We start from the raw sequence: 21,185 nt of genomic DNA on the forward strand, positions 1-21,185 counted from the left end.
AAGTACATGTCAAGAATATTCAGATGCCTCCGGTGTTTTGTGAGAGTAGAAAAACCATGAAAGAGTTGGACGATCTGAACCATGTCCGGAGTTCAAACATCCACGAGGCAGACAGGAAGATGATGAGTTCAAGGCCAGCCTGCACTAGGTAGCAAGTTCAAGTCCAGTCTGGGGTTCAGGGTACCCCGTCTCAAAACCGAAACTGACAAAGTGCAACCAACCAGCCAGTCAACCAGCCAGCCAACCAGTCAGCCAGCCAACCAACCAGCCAACCAACCAGCCAGCCAGCCAGCCAACCAGCCAACCAACCAGCCAGTCAGTCAGCCAACCAGCCAATCAAGCACACACACACAAAATCCCAAGAGGAGTCTGAAAGACTTGCTTTGGACTTTTATAATCTCCCCCACACCTCAGTCAGTGTTCTCTTTTGGAAAATAGGCAAAATCTATTTTTCTAAAAATGTTGGAAGAAAAATCAGTGAGCACTGCATGGCATATGCCCCATAATATACACTCAACAGAAGGTAAACATCACTCCTATGGCAATTGGGGAAAATGAGAGTTAGATGTGACATAATCGTCTTGGCAACCCATGTGAGAGACGCCTGACATTAGCAATAATGCCACATTGAATTGACAAAAGACTTTGTTCTGTAAACCCCATTAAGAAAGGTCTGTTCACAAGGAGATTTCTATCTGCCCATCTGCAGTATGGAGCAATGCAGCCATGTCTAATGCTGACGGCGTCTCCTGTTCGTCGGGCCTGCTTAATGCTGAATTTGATTGTCTGTGCTGGTCGGGGGAGCAAGGTCGCAGACAAGGCAAATGCTATACTTTCTAAGTCTATTGCTGCCTCACAGGGCTGTCCTGATCTTGGCTTGGTGTTTGACAGTCTAAAAGAGTATCTATTGTTTGCTGATGAGGGACTCCCGACCTCCCTGACCCACACAGAAAGCTATCCTGAATGTAAATATGTATTGCAGAAAATCTGCAAGATGAATAAGAGCGGTGGCCTCTAATCTACTCTCTAATGTATAGTGCAATAATTACATCACAGTAATGCTATTCAAATTTTAATACGCTTCCAACATGGACATCGAGTACCAGCAATTAGTGCCGAGTCTGGACTCCTTGGCTCGTTAGGTTAGTGTGGACATGCTAATTAGCATCTTTCTTTTGGTGGTCTAAAAAAAAAAGGCTGTGGTAGGGAGACACCATGATTATGAAGGTAAAAAGCTATCAATATTGTTGAGTAAATACTACACAATGTATGTCCAAGAAAATGCTTTTTAATTGGTTTAGATAATTAGTTTGAAGCATTAACGTATGAGACAGAGAGAGACAGAGACAGAGAGAGACAGAGACAGACTGAGAGATTGAGATTCATTCTGTAAATTCTGTTTCTCCTGAGAGCCCAGACTAATACAGGGGATTCCCTTGCCGGTAATTCGTTGTACACATAAAACTAACAACCCTACGATGGGGCAGATGTTAGTCTCATCGTATCTGAAACTGAGGCTCAGGGAGACTTAACTTGTCCCTCAGAAGTGGGTCTCAGACAATATTCTGACTCAGAATTATCTGGAAAACTTCAAGACACAGACTTCTGGATTACCTCCAAAATTTTCTGACTCAAGAAGTCTAGAATAGGATCTAACTTGTACTCTCCCAGGTTCATAGGCACAGCTGATGCTGCTGGTCTGGGGATCCTGTTCAGGACTCTGGCCCTAGATGGCGTAACTGGCAGACAGCAGGGCCCACCCTGTCTGCTCTTTCCACTATACCTTACAACAGAGGAATATTTGAAACAAGCTCAACAGTGGGAAAACTGCCCTAATATGGTGACACATGTAAATCACTCTGAGATCAGAGTTCCAACCTATACCCCCCATTTGTCCAGTTCTCTCTTACAGTTTATGTTTTTTATTCGACACTCCCTTCTTTTGCTAGTCTCACATTCAACCTTCTCAAGCTTTCAAGATCTGGTATACCAGAATTTATCAGGTAAGAGGGCAACAGACAGAACCAACTATATCTGTGTCTTAGTCAGGGTTTCTATTCCTGCACAAACACCATGACCAAGAAGCAAGTTGGGGAGGAAAGGGTTTATTCAGCTCACACTTCCACATTGCTGGTCATCACCGAAGGAATGGACTGGAACTCAAGCAGGTCAGGAAGCAGGAGCCGATGCAGAGGTCATGGAGGGATGTTACTTACTGGCTTGCTTCCTCTGGCTTGCTCAGCTTGCTCTCTTATAGAACCCAAGACTACCAGCCTAGGGATGGCATCACCCACAATGGGCTGGGTCCTCCCACCTCATCACTAGTTGAGAAAATGTCTTACAGCTGGGTCTCATGGAGGCATTTCCTCAACTGAGTTTCCTTTCTCTGAGATAACTCCAGCTTGTGTCAAGTTGACACACAAAAACTGTCTTGTGTTCTTTGATAGATTTTCACAATTTTGACCACTGACTAAGTAGTCGAAGTTAGTCCAGCCTGGCACACTCAGTCCTTAATGTCCTTTCTCCAGGTAATCTAATGTATACCCCCTCAGTTGCTCTGATCTGGCTTTAGTAAATGCTTCCTGGTCATGCTTAGAATGACGTCACTTTGTTCGTCAGAACAGCAGGCTGTACTCTGGGGTGTCAACATATGTATGTGTGGTCTTCTCCCTGAGTTGTCAATGACCGTCCTTTAAAAGCAAGAACTATATGTATCTAGATACTGCTAATCAATGTTAGTATCTCCCACCTTCCATCTCGTGTCAGAAAGGCATACAATAATAATACTCTAAGAGGACAAGCCTCCATGAGATGACCTACACACCTTGTGACCCTGGTGCTAATTTCTGGTGAATGGAAATGCCTGCCTTTTTCTGTTCTCATCTTCGGGGGATGAGAAGAAAAAGTATAAGCTACCCTACAGTCACATGGTTTCCTCAACCTCTTCATCTTCCATTGGGGAATTTGGATTGAGTATCTGGAGAGAGGACGGTGAATTCTTTCAAGATGATCATGAAGGAATTTCCCGTGAACGCATTCGTACTTTAGAGACGTATGTGGAAAAGTGGATCCAAAGTCCCCAGATAGAAAAGAAATGCCTTCCCCTTACTCAACCTTTATCAGTGTCAGAAGGTAGGAGGAGACAGATACTACTTTGATCCCATTTGTTTTTAAGCCCCTAGGGTTTTGTTTTGTTTTGTTTTTGAGAGAAGGAAGTCCACAGTGTCATTCTAACCAGAAGCTGCCCGTCATTAGGCTAGTCTGGATTTTAAGCCCTGGTCACCATTTCCTACAAAGGCAATTGTGTAAAAACAAGCAATCAAACAAACAAAAACATATTTACGCTTCTTCGTTTGAAATGGGGACAAGAACAGTAGCTAACTAAGACTGCTACGAGGATTAAAAATACACAGATAATGAAATGCTCAGCACGCAATGGACTGAGACTGAGAGGAAGCTCAAGTTAATGGCGTCGTTATTCTATTGTAAAATCTGTAATTCCTGCCTTACATAAGAACGGACTCCACTACCTTCAGCCGACACTGAAGTTTTGAGGAAGTGATCGTCTAATGGGTGAGAAAGGGTTTTCCCTACTCAGACTACTGTAGCTGTGACACACTCCTCATTCATTACTTCAGTTCGCAAAGAAATGTGAAGAGAAAAATCCAGGCAAAACTTCCTTAAGAAGTAGGCATCGTGATCTGCAGTAAACCGGGAGTCTTGCCTTGCTTCGTCATTGAGAAGGAACTGAAGGTAAAATTTATTCAGTGCTCACCTCTCTCTCGCGCTAAGCGCTTAACGTGCACCTGTCTTACAGTGTTACAAAGTGCGCATTGCTCATACTGTCCAGATGAGGAGGCAGCCCTGGAGACGCTGAGGTCTCACAGCACATAAGGAAAGGAGATCCCTGGAGGAAAGGCGAGCCCCTAACCTGTCCAGCCCTTCTGGGAAAACAAAGGGAGCCAAGCCCTGTGCTTTGACGGCTACAGCCCACAGATGGTTTCCTAGGGAGCTGGTTGGTATCTGTTGTTGAAATATTTGCTCATCTTTCTCTCCAGAGACATGCAGAGTTAGTGGTCCTCAGGGTAGGCCTTTTTGTTTCCACTGAGAAAGCCAATGATGGTGTACCTGAAGACCATAACAGGTAACTAAGCACAGTCCCTAGATCTTCCCTGGGCTCCTGGCGGCTGGGGTAGACTTGGCAACTGAGGTGATGCGGAAGGCAGTCATTCTCGGGTACTGTGGTGTTTGGGTCTCTTTGTGTTGCCCGTCACATGGCGCTGTCATGAGGCATTAATGTTCTATCCCTTCACTGGGACCAGAAGGTGGAGAGGACCAGCTGCTGCCCAGATCTACAGGACACAGGAAATGGAAAACAATGGGAAACAGCTGACTACTGGCAGGAACTTCTCCCATAATTCCTCACTCTTCTCCACTGCTGGTCACCTGGGCTGGAGGATGAGACATGCCTGTCTTTCTTCAGGACTAACAGCCTTAGTTCATCATGTCTTAAAGACACACGTTCTCATTTCTAAAGGCACGGACTAAGGATCAATTAAACATGATGCCGAAAGGAATTTGCGTATCCGAAAGAATCCTTGACCCACTTTTCTTTCAATATTAAACTTAGAAATGAAAACAGCTCAGCTAGTAAAAGTCTTGCTGTCAAACCTGGCCGCTTGAGTTTGATCCCGGGGAACCCAAATGGTGGAAGGGGGCAAACCAGTCGGCCTCTGACGTCCACAGATGTGCTGTGCCACACACATGCCAGCATCCACTCATATACTCACGAATGATAAGTGTAAAAAGGAATGAAAGTATTAGCCAAGTCGCAAAATAAACGCCACGCTTCCTCACAGTTTTCAGGGCCCCCTCTTTCCTTTACTATTATCTGCCCATCATCTTACATTTCCCTGGGAAGAGCTCTTTCTCCTGTGGGTGACGTCCTGCAGACTGTACCGCTGGCTGCTGCCTCCTGTAACCAAGGTAGGATGGCTGTGAGCTGGCTTGTACAGTTCGGTTGTGGACATCCCTGCTTCCGGCCATGAAAGCCAAGTATAGTCATCCAGTCTCCCAGATGCTCACCTTTCCTTCTTCTGGTTCCACAACTGTGCGGTCCAAGGCTTGAGAGAACAGAGTGGTTTTCACCCTGTGCTCCCTAAACCCAGTTTACCCCATTGACCGTTGGATCACCGAGATTATGCGGTATCCAGGAAACTAATTTTCAAGTGTATCTTCTCTGTGTCCCAAAACTATTTATCAGGCAGTGTGCAACTGAGTACCCTCAGTAATTCTGTGAAGGAGGTGCTCTTGTGGACATTTTCCAGAGGAGGATGCATACTTGGAGAGACTTGGCATGGGCTAGTAAAGGTTGCTAAGATTCAGATGGCTCATTCTCTTCTTCTTAGAGCATCGTTTTACTAGAGAGCTTGAGGGAAACCTGATCACGTTTTACCGTTCATCAGTTGAAATTAACGAGAGTTTTTAAAGCTAAAGCACTGGTAAGGCCTCCCCTGCAGAGGCTTTTAAATTTAACACATGCCAGCATATACACAGGTATTTTGGATACAGTGCATCTGAACCTTGGAAGTCTAGGCAGGTTAGCATCACATAAGCCTCTATATATTATGTGACGGATGGGATACTGGGAATGAGCAGAGGGATGGATGGCCTCTGGAGTTAGGGCCCTGCTCATGCTCCTCCATATATGATCATCAGCTCAGGCTGCCTCTCCATATACTGCTGACCCCCACAACGAAGCCTTGCTTATGCCGTGGCTAACAATGGGGCGAAGGCAGCAGATGTGCACATCCCCGCTCAGTCATGGCCTGAGTTTTAAGTATCTGACCTCAGAGTATCACATATCCCAGTCCCCTTCCCGGCTGGTGCCGAGATGTAACGGTGTGTTACCTGAGACACGCCCATTAAAATTACATAGCAGAGGTAATGGAGAGAGCTCAGTGCAGGTCAGGTAATTAGCCTCGGTTTCCAGGCAGTCTCCAGGCTCTCTGGGTTTCTTCTCCTCCTATCTCTCTCAGCACACCAGGAGCCCCTTTCTGAGGTATCTCTTGGGATTTGTTGAGTGGGGGTGGTTATTTCACACTGCCCTCATTGACTCAGCCGCCACCTTGCCTGCCCTGTTGGGTTCACCACATGGGGGAAGGGACTTGGAGCTCTTCACAACAGACCATCAGTTCTATAGTGGCTGGTGGCCAGTAGAAGTGGAGTACATTCAGCCACCTCTGCATGTTGTCCATCAACAAACAACTGAACAAACTTGGGTGGCAACAGAATGCACAGAAGGCTTTTTTTTTTTAAAGGAACAGTATCTTAGAATGCCAATGTTGAAGTACTTGGTGTAATCTGTATCAAACACAAGGCTCTCTGGCTATCTTCAGATCTCTCCCTGTGACCGGTGATTCTATGCCTGAGCATCCCATAGAGGAACTCACAACAGTCAGGAGTAAGCCAACAATGTTGCCAATTCTCAGGAAAGAACATTACAGACATGAGATGCAGGCATAGTGGAGAACATGAGTTTTGAAGTTGGGCTACCTCTGGATTACAAGGTTGCCCCAAACATGTTCTGTGTTGCTTTTATGAGTCACTGTGCAAGTAACTTAATGCTTTTGAGTCCTATGAGAAAGGGCAATCATCCTCTATACCTGATGTGGTTTTCCAGGTCAATGACGGTGTACAACAGGAGCAATATGTATTCAGAAAGTGGCAGCTTTCATGCCATGCTCTCTCAACTAGTAACCTCTTAGGGAGCAAAACATTACCAGATCACAAAGGTAAATCCTGTTGCCAAAGCTCTGGGAGCACTTTCCCCTCCTTCAGAGATGCAATCCAAGCTGCCTTGCTTGGCCCTGGCTTTAACCAGTGGCCTGCCCTGGCTGTGACTCCTGGGCTAACCTGCACTCATCTTCTGCTGAGGATAACTGACACGACACTGAACATGGGTAGATTTGGCGCTTTGTTTTCTGGAAATCAGAAGACCCAGACGAATAGTCATTTCTCCAAAGACTTAGGTGCTCTTCTCTAAAACCAGGAGTCAAGTTTTCTCCAGGCCTTTAAAAGATGCCCCGAAGCACTCATGATCCTCACCATAGCAACAAAGACTGACAGAAACTATAAATCTTGCTGAGTCTATAAATTGTATCATTACTCTTGCAGGAATTGTTTGCGAATGGTCTAGTAATTTCCATGAGGATGGTTGATAGTTGGGGAGTGGGGTGGGGGAGGGGAGGAAAGGGATGAGGACTAGAGCTGAAAACGGGAGAGGAGCCAACCAACACTTGACTAACACTTGCTTATCTTCAATAAATTTTTATGCCCCAGGTTCTAATGTGATGCTCCCCTCCCCCAATTGCCTCATTTGATCCCTAAAACAACCTTGTGAGGTCAGAATTACTTACAGACAGAGAAACGGGGGATGGAGAGATAGATCAGCGGTTAAGAGCACTAACTGCTCCTCCAGAGGTCCCGAGTTCAATTCCCAGCAACCACATGGTGGCTCACAACCATCTGTAATGGGATCCTATGCTCTCTTCTGGTGTGTCTGAAGAGAGCAGTAGTGTACTCATGTACATAAAATAAATAAATCTTAAAAAAAAAAACAAAGACAGAAATGGAGGTTTAGAAGTAACACTACACATTGTCTTGTTAAGTAGCAGAACTAGCTGATGAAACCCAAGCAGAGCTTTCTCCACACTGCAAGCACATGGGTCCATGCACATCGTGTCCGTTTCATACAGGCTTACGTTTAGATTTGAAAATACAGGTCAGAGACGTATAATGTAGGAGCAGGGAGTAAAGGGTTAAAATTTAAATGTTAATTGTAAGTTTAACCCCTCAAATCCCAACTCTAAGATGCTCTTTCCTGCGAGTGTTTTTACTTATTTATGTCTCAGTTTGGAAGAGGATGAAGTCAGATGTTGGAACTGAACATGGTGGTCCATGCCTCTAGTCCCAGCACTCAGAGAAGGTAGGGGGATCATGAGTTTCAGGCCAGCCTGAGCTGCAGAAGTTCAGCTGGATGTACATAGGGAGACTGGTTCGAACAATCTGAAGGTGGGGGATACAGCCCATTGGGAGAAGGCTTGCCTAATATCCTGAGTTGGATCCTTAGCATTGAAAAAAAATAGAGATATAACTTCATGAAAAGAGTGGTCAAGGGATACAATTACTTCTATACTGCAGTTAGTAAAATATGCGGGATGATTTAGAACAATTGGACAGCTAGGCATTATGTAAATGACTCAAGGACAGGAACTCTGCTTTGCTGACTGGGTGACTGAGGCAGGACCTGATCCCAAGCACGTACACCCTGAACATTCACTGAACAAATGAGCAGATGAGTAAGGACCGATTGGCAGTCACGGGTCATTGTGGACCAAAGATGGGTTGGTCCGTGTCCAGTCTCAGAATGGAGCACGGAACAGCTGCAGAATGCATTTTCCAGACATTTCGGTGCTGATTTTTTTTTTTTTAAGGAACAAAAGCCAGTCAATTTTAATTAAAAATAAAAACAACACAAACCACCACCAACAACAAAGCAGACTTATGACATTTTCTCCGTCCTAAGCCACCTCCTAAAAGCTATTGGTTGAGATTCCTCTGGCTTGTGACCTAGTGATACACCCTCTGAATGATATCCACGTGAGAAGTGAACAGACTTTGGCCGCTGACTCCTAAGTAATGTGTCATCTGTGCGGTCCAGAGACAGCCCCGCAGGCTGCTAGCTGCTAGAATGTAATAGCTACTCCACTGAGCTGTTGTAAGAACTAAGGAAGATTAGCAGGGGCAGCTACAGTGCAGGCATTTAGCAGGCTCCGCAGACAGGAGTTTGCTTTTCTCTAACGCTGATCTCCCTGCTGACTCCCACTTATTCTAAAACTGTCAATGTAGGTGAGATCATGTAATTGTGTCTTACATACTCGCATCCCCCCCCCCTTTTTTTTTTACAAAGGCTGTTTCAAAACACACGAGTCAGAAAGGTTCTAAGTCTCTCCTTTTTTCTGGATATCAGATCTACAATGTTCAATCGAGTTATATAAGAGAAAGGCAGGGAAGTTGGAACTAGAACAGAGAAGACGTTTTTGCAATTAGGGAACAGTATTTTTTTTTTTAAGTCTGTGGCTTTCTGTTTTCTGTTTTGGATGTGCCTTTAAAAGAGGTAGCATCAAAGGGAGGTGGTCCTTGTTTCTGCAGTTTCTGCTGTTCTAAAGCTTTCATCAGAGACATCTGCTGGGTTTCTACCGAAGGAGGCCAGAAAAGAGTTCAAGGGATCGCGGAGGGAGGGGACAGTGGCTTACGAGAGGCCACATCTGTTTGTGTTCTCCCATATGAAAAAGCTTGACTTCTGGCATAGCACGGGCTCCTAGTTAAACTTGCATCTAGCAACAGATGAAAGGCTCTCTTCGATGTTTCGGTGGTGGAGATCAACAGCTGTTTATATCCTTTAATACCTAACTAAGGGTGGGCGCCTTCACATCTGTCAGTACTTTCTGGTTCTGTTTCCTTGGATCACAGTAGGGAGGAGGTGAAGTTTGAACCTACCTCAGTTCCCAGGCAGGGACACCGACCTAGGCCCAGGATTCTAATTCTAAGCAGATCTCCCTGCATCCATTGCTGGCCTAAAGTTCTTTTATTCCCTCCTGACAACACATTTTGATCATTTCTTGGGAGAATGACTCATGACAGCACGAAGATCAAAAACAGAGAGAGTGGGATGAACTCGGGGAGGGTGAAGGGGAAAGTGGAGTGCATTGGAGAAAGTGCTCCTAACATAGGATCTCTTAAAAGAAAGCACCGATTACTCCAGAGAACAAAGCACGGGGAAGCGGGAAGCGGGAAGCGGATGGATGAACGCTCTTGGGATGATGGCGGATGCTGGAACTTCACTCTCTCCTAACAAGACAAGCAAGAGAAAATGAAGCCAGGCTGGAGAAAGCTTGCCTTGCAAGTGTGGGGACTGATTTTGATCTCCAGAAAACATGTCAAAACAAAACCAACCAACCAACCTACCAAACAAACAAACAAACAGAACTGAGTGGTGGCATGTGCTTATAATCTCGGTGCTGGGGGAAACAAAGATGAGCGAATGCTTGCAGCTCATTGGTCCAGCCAGCCTGGCTTACCTGGTAAGTTCCAGGTCAAGAGGGATCCTGTATTAAACAAAAGTGAACAGCAGCTGAGGAGTGATGTCTCAGGTTGTTCTACAACACATGTGCTCAAGCACACCTGTCAGTGTCTGATCAGGAGGAGCTCAAAGAAAACATACAAAACCCACGAGCAGAAGAGAAAGTGTGGGTAACTATACCATGATGAGAAGCAGGTTGTCTCTCAAGAAGGAAAAGTGCGCGCTTGCCTAGCAAGCGCAAGGCCCTGGGTTCGGTCCCCAGCTCCGAAAAAAAGAAAAGGAAACAAGAAAAAAAGAAGGAAAAGTGCTATGAATGCTTACAATAAAAGAAGAGTGGTGGTGGGACTCTTTAAACAGATGGTTCAGAAGGAATCCAAACAATTCAATGGTTCAAAGACAATTCAGACAACGGACAAAAGATCTGAGTGGGTGTCCTAGATAGGGTTACCATGGCTATGAGGCAACACCATGACCAACAAAAAGTTGAAGAAGAAAAAGTCTTGGCTTAAATTTCCACATTATAGTCCATCATTGCAGGAAGACTGGGCAGAAACCAAGAGACGGGGTGATGCAGAGGCTGTGGAGGGATGCTGCTCTCTGGCTTGCTTGTATGGCTTACTCAATTTGCTTTCTTATAGAACCCAAGACCACCACCAGCCCAGGGATGGCGCTACCTACAATGGGTTGAGCCCTCCCCATTGATCACTTAGAAAATTCCTCACAGGCTTGCCTACGGCTAGATCTTATGGAGGCATTTTCTCAACTGAGGCTCCCTCCTCTCTGATGACTGTAGCTTGTGTTAACTTGATACACACAAAACCATCCGGTACACTTGTCAGTTTTACACACAAACATCATTGTTTATCCATAACCTTTTTTTCTAGTTTATCCCCTAAATCACACATTAATAAATGTCATGATATAAAGTATTCTGGGTTTTAAAAGTCCTGTAGTCTTTAAATGTCTTTAAAACATGCAGACTCTTTTTAAAATGCCAAATGTCTAAACCTCCAAAATCACTTTAGAAGTTTAAAGTCCCTCAAAGTGTGGGTCCGTAAAATAAAAGCCTGGATACTTCCTTCCTTCAAGAGGGGAGAACCAGGGCATATTCACAATCTGAACAAAGCAAAAGCAAACTCACACTGTATAAATAACTCAGTGTCCAATGTCTGGGATCCGCTCATGATCTTCTGAGCTCATCCAAAGGGCTCTGCCCCCTGCACCACAGATTATCTTCTAGTCTCAGACCAGCTTTAAGTCACCAGATGGGTGTCTGGTGGCTATCTCGTGATACTAGCATCACCAAAATGCTGCCAACTTCTGATGCAACTGGGTTGTACTTTCATCAGTAGCCTCTCCTGGGTTCTTTTCAGTGACTCCAGCTTGGCCACTTAGTGCCACACCTCAGCAGCTTTCCATGACACCCCTCCCCCCTTCATGCTTTCAAAACCAGCACTACCTGGGTAAGTCTTACATTACCAAGTTTGGGGTTCAACTAGCACAAGGGACAACCTTGACCACTTCTGTAACACAACTTCTGTGTACTGATTCTGAGGAAACACTTCCCAGAAATCTTTCACCTTAGTGATGCTGGTCTCTTCTTAATTATGGCCATGGCTCAACTGCCCAGCATCCATCATCCCAGCAAACCAAAGGGTTTACTTTAGTGCTTCTGGCCTCTTGTTAATCACAGCTGATTCTTCAACTCCAACTGACCAAATACCACATAGTCTTCCCATAAATGGCCCATTACAATCTTTGCTTCCCTCTGAAACTTCCCAAGCCAGCCTTCTGTCTTTTGCACTTCTCTCAGCATTCTTTTCTTCCAAGTTCCTACAAGATAATCCACTAAGCTCTTAACACTCAATGGCTTTTCTAGCCCAAAGTTCCAAAGTCCTTCCACAATCCTCCCCAAGACAAGATGATCATGTCTGTTCCAGAAATACCCCACTATCCTTGTACCAACCTCTGCTCTAGCTAGGGTTACTATTGGTGTGATCAAATACCAAGACCAAAGAAACTTAGGGAGGAAAGGGTTTATCTGACATACCCTTCCACATTCTTGTTCATTATGAAAGGACTTAAATTGGGGAGGAACCTGGAGGCCCTAGCTGAAGTAGAGACCATAGAGAAATGATGTTTACTGACTTGCTCAGCCTGTTTTCTTATAGAACTCAGGACCACCAGCTGAGAGGTGGTACCACCTAAAATTGGTCCTTCCCTCCCACATCAATCACTAATTAATAAAATGCTCGGCAGGCTTGTCAACAGCTGATCTATTTGAGGCAATAGCTGAGTTGATATACCCTCCTCTCAGATGACTCTAGTTCGTGTCTAGTTGACATCAAACTATGCAACATAGTGGGCATTTCTCAATAGAAGATTTGCAAGCTACTAACAGGCAACGAAAAAAAAAAAGCAAGACAGATATAGTATGTGCATATTTAATCAATAAATATCCAAGCAGATGCTTGAATAATGAAAACGTGACATATGTACACAATAGAATATTTCCCAGTCTTTAAAAAGAAGGAAATTGGGACTGGAGAGATATGTCAGTGGTTCAGAGCCCTTATTGCTCTTGTAGAGGCCTGGGATTCTGTTATCCAGCATCCACATGGCAGCTCAAAACCAATCGAAACTCCAGCTCCAGCATATGACATTTTCTTCTGGTCTCTGTGGACTCCTACACGCATGTGCACATAAACTCATGCAGTCTCACACACATACATATAAGTCAAAACAAGTCTTAAAAGACAATCTTAACTAGGTGTGATAATACACATTCGTTATTGTTTGTTGTTGTCAAATCACTTGGAAGGCTGAAGTGGGACTGGCCTGCAATCCAGGTCAACTTGGAATTCCAGGTCAACCTGGCCTACACATGGAATCAATCAAGGCCCCCCCCCCCCTCTTTCTCTCAATCTGAAATGCATGAATCCTGTATGAACTGAGCTGAGCACAAAAAGGCAGATTATCTCACAAGTGGAATCTAAAAAGCTAAGGAGAGAGTAGAATGGAAGTTATCCGAGCTAGTGAGAGATTTCATTCCCAAGGACACAAAAATTTCAGCTAAAGAAACAGAAGATAATTTTTGTCTTATCGGCTCCTCTTTGGAAGAGGCTTTTCGGCTTGAGAGTGGGCCGAGGGGTTAGTTCGGCGGCCGAGTGGCTGGTGGTTTTCGTTGGTGGGTGCTAGGGCTGGTGTGAGCAGCCGCCCAGAGGAAGCACCATGATTTCGGCCGCGCAGTTGTTGGATGAGTTAATGGGCCGGGACCGAAACCTGGCCCCGGATGAGAAGCGCAGCAACGTGCGGTGGGACCACGAGAGCGTTTGTAAATATTATCTCTGTGGTTTTTGTCCTGAGGAATTGTTCACAAATATCTGTTCTGACCTTGGTCCATGTGAAAAAATTCATGATGAAAATCTAAGAAAACAGTATGAGAAGAGTTCTTGTTTTATGAAAGTTGGCTATGAGAGAGATTTTTTGCGATACTTACAGAGTTTACTTGCCGAGGTCGAGCGTAGAATTGGGTGAGGTCATGCTCGTTTGGCATTATCTCAAAATCAGCAGTCTTCTGGGGCTGCTGGTCCAACAGGCAAAAATGAAGAAAAAATTCAGGTTCTGACAGACAAAATTGATGTGCTTCTACAGCAGATTGAAGAGTTAGGATCTGAAGGAAAGGTAGAAGAAGCCCAGGGAATGATGAAATTGGTTGAACAGTTAAAGGAAGAGAGAGAATTGCTAAGATCTACAACCTCGACTATAGGAAGTTTTGCTGCCCAAGAAAAACAGATGGAAGTCTGTGAAGTGTACGGAGCCTTTTTGATAGTAGGAGATGCCCAGTCCCGGGTAGATGACCATTTGATGGGGAAGCAACACATGGGCTATGCCAAAATTAAAGCCACTGTGGAAGAATTAAAAGAAAAGTTAAGAAAAAGAACAGAGGAACCCGATCGGGATGAACGTCTCAAAGAAGAGAAGCAAGAAAGAGAGGAAAGAGAAAAAGAGCGGGAGAGAGAAAGGGAAGAACGGGAAAGAAAAAGACGAAGAGAAGAGGAAGAAAGAGAAAAAGAAAGAGCTCGTGACAGAAAAAGGAGAAAGAGAAGTTGTTCATGGAGTAGACACTCAAGCCGAACTTCTGACCGGAGATGCAGCAGGTCTCGGGACCACAAAAGATCACGGAGTAGAGACAGAAGCCGAAGCAGAAGTAGAGATCGACGAAGAAGCAGAAGCCATGACAGATCAGAAAGAAAACATAGATCTCGCAGTCGAGATCGAAGACGGTCAAAAAGCTGAGATCGAAAGTCCTATAAACACAGGAGCAAAAGTCGGGACAGAGAACAAGATAGAAAGTCCAAGGAGAAAGAAAAGAAGGGATCCGATGATAAAAAGAGTAGTGTGAAGTCCAGTAGTCGAGAAAAACAAAGTGAAGACACAAACCCTGAATCGAAGGAAAGTGACACTAAGAATGAGGTCAATGGGACCAGTGAAGACATTAGATCTGAAGGTGACACTCAGTCCAATTAAAACTGATCTGATAAGACCTCAGATCAGACAGAGGACTACTGTTGAAGAGTTTTTGAAGAATACTGAAAACGGAATAAAGTGAAGATCAACATTAAAATGAGGTGAAAGAAAGCTATAGTGGAGTAGAAAAAGTATAAAGCGCAGTTAGTTATTTGGTTTTTATTATTATTATTATTATTATTATTATTATTATTATTATTAAAAATTAATTCAGGAATGTTGTGACCTGCCAGATTTCAGAACATGTGTTAATAGCACTCACGCCACTTTGAAAACTTAGGTCCTGTATCATATTTTTTCTTTAAGACTTTTTAAGAAATATTACCTAAACACGTGGCTTGCTCAGTGTTTACTTGCAAGTTTTCAGTCTTGGACTTTGAAGACAGGATTAAACGTTAGTATTCATGTGAAGCAGACTGGGATTCCATTTTTACACCTCTGCTATCCTTAGCCTTTGGATTTGGAAGTGACAATAAAGTATCTCTGACTTTCTGTTAAAAAAAAAAAGAAAGAAAGAAAGAAACGGAAGATAGTCTAAAGAACTTTAGACAATGTATCAGGCATACTTTTTGTGGTCTGTTGTTAAGTTACAGGTCTCAATCTCATCTAAGAAATCCTTTCTCCTTCTGATTCTCATCATTTTTGGCAGGCTAGAGGACCAAACACAGGACCTTGACCACACCAGGTGAGTACTCCTCCATTGAACTGTACTCTTAGCCCTCATCTGAGATCAGGGGTTCTGCATTTTGAATTAGAAGGCCCAGGTAATTTTGACAACTCTAATCTATATAGGTTTATATATCCTTAAAATTAAGAATACTAGCTGGGTGTGGTGGCTCCCGTATTTAATCCCAACACTGAGTAGTAGAACAGGTTGCTCTCTGTGAACTGGAGACTGGCCTGGCCTACTCTCAAGTGACAAACAGCCAGAGCTTCAGAGAGAGGCCCTGTCTCAATGAATGAACAAACGCTAAATGCTAATGGAGCATGTTTTATAGAGAAAGAATCTCATCAAACTTGGAAACACACAGATTGAAAAATCTTTTCCTGGGGCCAGCTGGAAAAGGTACTTTCCCACAGGAGGCCTGATAACCTGGTTCTATCCTGGGACACACAAGATTGAAGGAGAGAACCTTCTCTCTTTCTCTCTCTCTCTCTCTCTCTCTCTCTCTCTCTCTCTCTCATTGGAATTCATGCTTACATGCATACAGACAGCACACAAAGTAAAGATATATTTTTTAAAAAAGATTTTAAAGTATTCTTCTTGGAATTTCATGAAATGCACACTGACTTACTAAGAAACCCATTCAGCTTCCTCAGAATTTCTCAAACTTATTCTACGCCCCTCCCCCACCCCCGGAGGAAACCTACTAAGATTTCTCAAAACCTCAATGCTGGGGAGCATAGAAACAGAGAAGTCATTTTGGATGCAGAATGATCAAAGAAACACTTAGAGAACAAAAAAGAAAAATGACCTTCTATGGGGAATATGGAGACATCCGCTGCTCCCCAGAACAAAGTGTAAAGTCACCTATGATGCTTAGTTCCCCAAACAGATGTCCAGAAGTTGCCTCCCTCTCAAGTTACGACAGGCTGCTGTACTGAGATAGCAGCTTAGCATGCAAATTGCAGGACTGCCCAGAGTTCAAAGCATCCAGGAGCCAATACCAGAAGGATGATGTCATATCATTATGCTATTGTATGTTCTGCACATGATATTGACAGTTGCTTATAAGATTTCTGAAAGAAAAAAAATCCTCTCAGCACAAGTAGCCAGTAAGAGTAAAACAAAAAGCGCAGGAAGGTAAGAATCAAAGGTTTCCCGCTCTGGAGATGCGGAACACCTGCCGATGAGAGTTTTCGGGAAACTAGACAATGCTTCGCACTTCACCTCCTTTCTGGTAACAAGGCACAGGAGAGGGAAGCATGAGGGGGCTAGACAAGTTAAGGCAAAGCCAGTATCAGTGTCCTGACAAACTGGTTTATGGCCTGAATACTTCGAGATGCACCGTCCTGCACCAGTTCATTCATGTACGTTTTTCTAGTATAAACCTGATTACTTCCACACATCCCTTCTCGATGTGAGAACACCTCTCCATCTACAGTGATTTCCCAGGCTCCATCGTGTGCTTTCTGTGTACATTCATGTGCATTCATGTGCACTCATGCTTATTTTTGTATCTCAGCTACCCCAATAGCACAGTAGTCGCTCATCTTAGAAATGGTTCTGAGGGCCCAAGCTGGTGCCGGGCTAAGCACCAGAGACACAGCAATGGAGACAAGAGTCCTCCCTCCACTTAGCTTCGGATATAAAGAAGCAATGAATTCCACACCCCGCCTGTTTGGACATGGGAGTTCAATAGCTAAAATTCAAACAGGAAGGGAAGGCTGAGTCTGAACCCTTATGTTTTATGGCTAATAGCACAAAACCAGCCAAAATATCTGTATTTCGAATGTTCCAGTCTGTCTAGCAGTTGCCAGGGTTGACAGTACAGCCTGCGACTGTAGTAGCCTATGACTGGAAGAAGGACAAATCCAGGATTCTTATTACCTCAGGCTATGAACCGCTGTGTGCTTGTGCTCCAAGTCATCTATGGATTCCCATACTGTGATTTATAATCACAAAAGGTCAATATAATAATACCAACAGAAATCACGGTCAGTGCAACCTTACATGTTAATTGGCCAAAAACTAAAAAGCTTACCAGGCTGTGTGGATTTGGAATCTAGGCCTAAGAAAGCCAAGAAGATTAGGATCTAACATTTTCCCAAGTCTTGCAAGCATGTAGAATTAATTGTATACCACTAGTTCACAAAACCACAAATAGACCATAAATCACATTTTTCAATCAGTATTTTTTTTTTCAGATATATAGCTGATGGGAAACAATAGCAAGGGCACTATATAGTATTCAAAGACAGTGTAAGACTCACACTGTGTAAACTTTCTCAGCTCAGGGAGGAGTGGGCCAAAACATTAAAAAAAAAAAAAAAAAAAAAAAAAAAAACCAAAAGATACACGATCAAGTGTCTAAGCCCGTCGTGCACTTACCGACACATGTTGGAAATATGTCCTCATTGTTTATCTGGACTTCAATCCAATCCATAAGCAGGTTCATGTACTGGGGAGCGGGCAGTGCGGTTGGCTTCTTATACTTGAGGTCATCCTGCCACCGATACTCGTATTTGGGGCCCCCCGACATCACAGGGCAGGTCCGCTCAGTGCAGAACTCACAGATCGTGCCGTAAATGAGGTTGATGCGATTGAAGAAGTCCACCACGTGCACAGCCACCCAGTCGTTCTGGTCCTCCCCGCTCGGTAACTGTACAGCTGCCCTCAGGTCCACACCCGAGTTGAGGGATGCCTGAGCCCGTTTGTGCAGCTCGAATCTCTGTGTGCCGGGTTCGAACTTCCTCTTGGGCCGGAAGGTCTTGTCCTTGTTGAACACTTGCTTCAGGGCTATGGACATGGTCTCTTCCTTGGCTTCCTTCCTTTTGCAGGAAGCAAAAAGGCACTTGGGACTTTTCAGTGAGAGGTCACAGCCCAGCAGGCGTTTCCACTGCCAGCCCTCAGGCCCCAGGGTGGCAGCCTGTGGTTTTTAACTCGGTTTACTCTAAATGCCTCCCTCCATCGTCCTCTTGAATGATCTCCAAGGGAACTTCATGTTCCTTCCTAAAGACAGAAGAGAAACGGGAACTTGTGAGGGCTCACATTGCATTTATAAACTAATAGAGGCCTGGGCTTAATTTCCACCTTGCATTACTGGCTGTGCTTGGTCCCTATGAATGTGAAGGGGAAGCTATTGCCCTATGGACTTCGTTGGTATTCTGAATTACGTAGACGACTGAGGAAGAAAAGACGCTACCCTCTTTTTTCTTTGCTGGCTTTTCTCTTCGTGGCCCTAGGCTAAGGGCTTCTCCAAGGAAGGAGAGGTTAGTGATTCAATCCTGTTGCATATCTACTCCTCTTGGGGAACCAATGAGTAAGCACAGACGTCTCTGCCCTCCCAAATAGAGGCGATGGGACCTGGTGGCTATCAATCCAAGCTGGCTAAACAGAACCAGGCGGGGAGTCTGCATCGGCTGGATCTGTAAGAAGTGATGAAAGTGGTCAGCTTAAGCTGTTCATGGGTCATGTGGAATGAAGTTTAGAGAGCTGGACCAACCTGCAGTGCCAGTAGGGGAGGGGAGTAAGGGGTGAAGAGAACAAGGGGGGAGGGGAAAGAAGAGGAGAAAGAGGAAGAATGGGAGAAGGAATGGGAGAGGGGGAGGAAGAGGAAAAGGGAGAGGAGGAAGAGAAGTAGGGGGGAAGAGGCGGTCACAGCAGTGGCTGTTGAAACAGAGAGAAACAGCACAGGCCCAAGTTTCCTTGGAAGGGGTAAGGAAGGGAAAGCAGCTCCTTTAGTTCCAAACAATCCAGGAAGTGGTCCTAACACTCCCAAAACTTAGCTGCATTTCTTACCTTTGGGATACATTTGTTCTTCCAAGACTGGTCAAATAAATCCTTGACCTTAGTTCTGGCAGTTTTATGTTAGTTGCTCTTTCTCAAGAAGCCCTAACTATGATAGCAGTTGTTATCTCTATAATACACCACCCTTTACAATCCTAGCGTCACTCCCTGGACCTCTCTGTAACCGAGTTGTTCAACAGAACGTGCCCTGGCAGTGGCCATGTGGCACCTCTAGCCACATTTGCTGCTGAGTTACTCGGATGTAGACAATGTGACTAAGGAACTTAGCTTTTTTTTTTAATCTAATTTACATTAACTTGAATTTATTTAGTCATGCATGCCCAGTGGCTGCCACACTGGACAGCGCAGCTTTGAAATCCTAATATTCTCCATTGTTTCGTCTGACTCTCTCAAACCTCTGGCAAGATTTACAGAGTCATAGAAAGTATAGTAAAGTCACAGACAGTATCATTTTTCCTGGATCTCTCTCTCTAGGGGAGAGAGTTACTGGCTTAATAGCACCCTGTTGCTAGCAGGAGGCACAGTTGGCACCAAGTTTGGTTTGCTAAGTTCTTGTAAGGGCACTTTCCCCGTGGTCCTAAACTCTGAACCACGGCATCTTTCATCCTTCCTTTCCCACTTGTTCATGAAGTTCCCTCCCCAGAGCTCTGTTCCATTTTATATACATGGTCTCCAAAAGCTGCAAAGAAAGAGTGGGTTGAGGTGAAAGCTGTCCTGTGGCCTTGACATAGGGAGGTGGCCACAGTCCACTCAGCCCAAACCAGAGCAAAGTGAGCCCACAGCCGAGGCCAGCAAGCAGCCTCACCGCCACAGGATCTGTTACAGAGGATTCGAGTATGAGCTCTCTGAACTGCTTTATTCACACGCAGAAGGGGTTCTGCTCCACATGGTGAACGTGGCTTGGTTAAGTCATTAACACTGGAATATGTTCCCAAATATACCTTTTCAAAAATGTATATCAACTTTTATCAAAAATTTTTCAAACATGTTAAATTAGCATGCACAGTATTAGATTTCATCCTGACGTTTTCAGACAAAATTAGTTCCTGTTTGTTTTTCCTGAGGTACATGATTCCTTCTACAGACTTCGAACTTTGCTCAACACAGCCATGGTTCTGCTGCCACGCTCCTTCCTGCCCCTTCCTGCCTCTCCCACAACCTGGTGCTCTCATCCCATCTCTATTCCTTTTCTTAAAAGTTTTCCCCTGGAAAATTGGGAAACATTTCTTTTCTCCTTCTCATGTGGCATTAAACATACACTCCCTGCTCCCACCAAAAAAATCAATGTGGAAAAGGCCACATGACAGCCTGCCTGAGACCTTTTGTGAAGTCATCCTTTAGGGTACTCTGAACTCTCAACTACATGGATATCAACACGAAAGTCTAACATGTTAGGGGGTGGATGTGGGCAATCTCTTTTCAAATGAAAACCTTCGTGGCTGGGCTATAAGCTCAATTGTGAAAAACTTGCTTAGAATGCATGAGACTGTAGGTTCAACCCCAGTGCATACAAAAAGGGGGGAGAGGGAAGGGGGGAAGGGGAAAAGGGAAAGGGGAAAGGGGGAGGGAGGAAAATAGGGAAGAGGGTGGAAGGCAGATTCCTTGAAGACTTAGACTGATAAGAGCCTGAAGAAACTTGAAGCTTTAAAAGGTCATTTCCAAAACAAATGCATTGGTGAGAGAGAGAATGGTGAGACTTTTCGTTTTCTTCACTAAATCAGCAGCAGTCCCTCGGCGTAGCACAGTATTAACAGGTGGCTCCCTCTCTTTAGTGAAGAAGTCTGGCTGCTCCTGTTCTGATGACAAAAGGTCCCATCAGCTCTCATGGCTCTTGGAGCCATCCTTCATCCCCAGTCCCATGACCCTCGGTGCCTCTGATTCTGCTGCTTCTGGGGCCTATAGTGTCCACTCTCATGGAAAGAATGTGCCAGGTTCTCACGGCCACCATCAACACATCTGTCTGACACCCCAGCTGGAAACCCAAGAACCATAATTTTCTAATCAAATTCCCCCAAAAGTTTCAAGTGGTTGGCACAAGCA

At 44.6% G+C, this 21,185-nt stretch overlaps 1 protein-coding gene and 1 pseudogene across 3 annotated transcripts in view; one reads left to right on the top strand and one right to left on the bottom strand.

The window, feature by feature from the left end:
• Mob3b (MOB kinase activator 3B) overlaps window positions 1-21,185 on the bottom strand; it is a 196,130-nt gene that overhangs the window by 98,414 nt on the left and 76,531 nt on the right. For both annotated transcript variants that reach the window (XM_087550195.1, NM_001108970.2), the window contains 1 exon segment: window positions 17,727-18,347. In XM_087550195.1, coding sequence (XP_087406321.1) covers window positions 17,727-18,144 — 418 coding nt within the window. In that variant the 5' untranslated portion in view covers window positions 18,145-18,347.
• Window positions 13,241-14,767, top strand: Luc7l3-ps2 (LUC7-like 3 pre-mRNA splicing factor, pseudogene 2; annotated as a pseudogene). Its single transcript, XR_015620794.1, has one exon. The product of XR_015620794.1 is annotated as an LUC7-like 3 pre-mRNA splicing factor, pseudogene 2 (transcript).

Source organism: Rattus norvegicus, chromosome 5, assembly GCF_021556685.1.
Source record: "Rattus norvegicus strain SHRSP/BbbUtx chromosome 5, alternate assembly SHRSP_T2T, whole genome shotgun sequence".
Taxonomy (NCBI): Eukaryota; Metazoa; Chordata; class Mammalia; order Rodentia; family Muridae; genus Rattus; species Rattus norvegicus.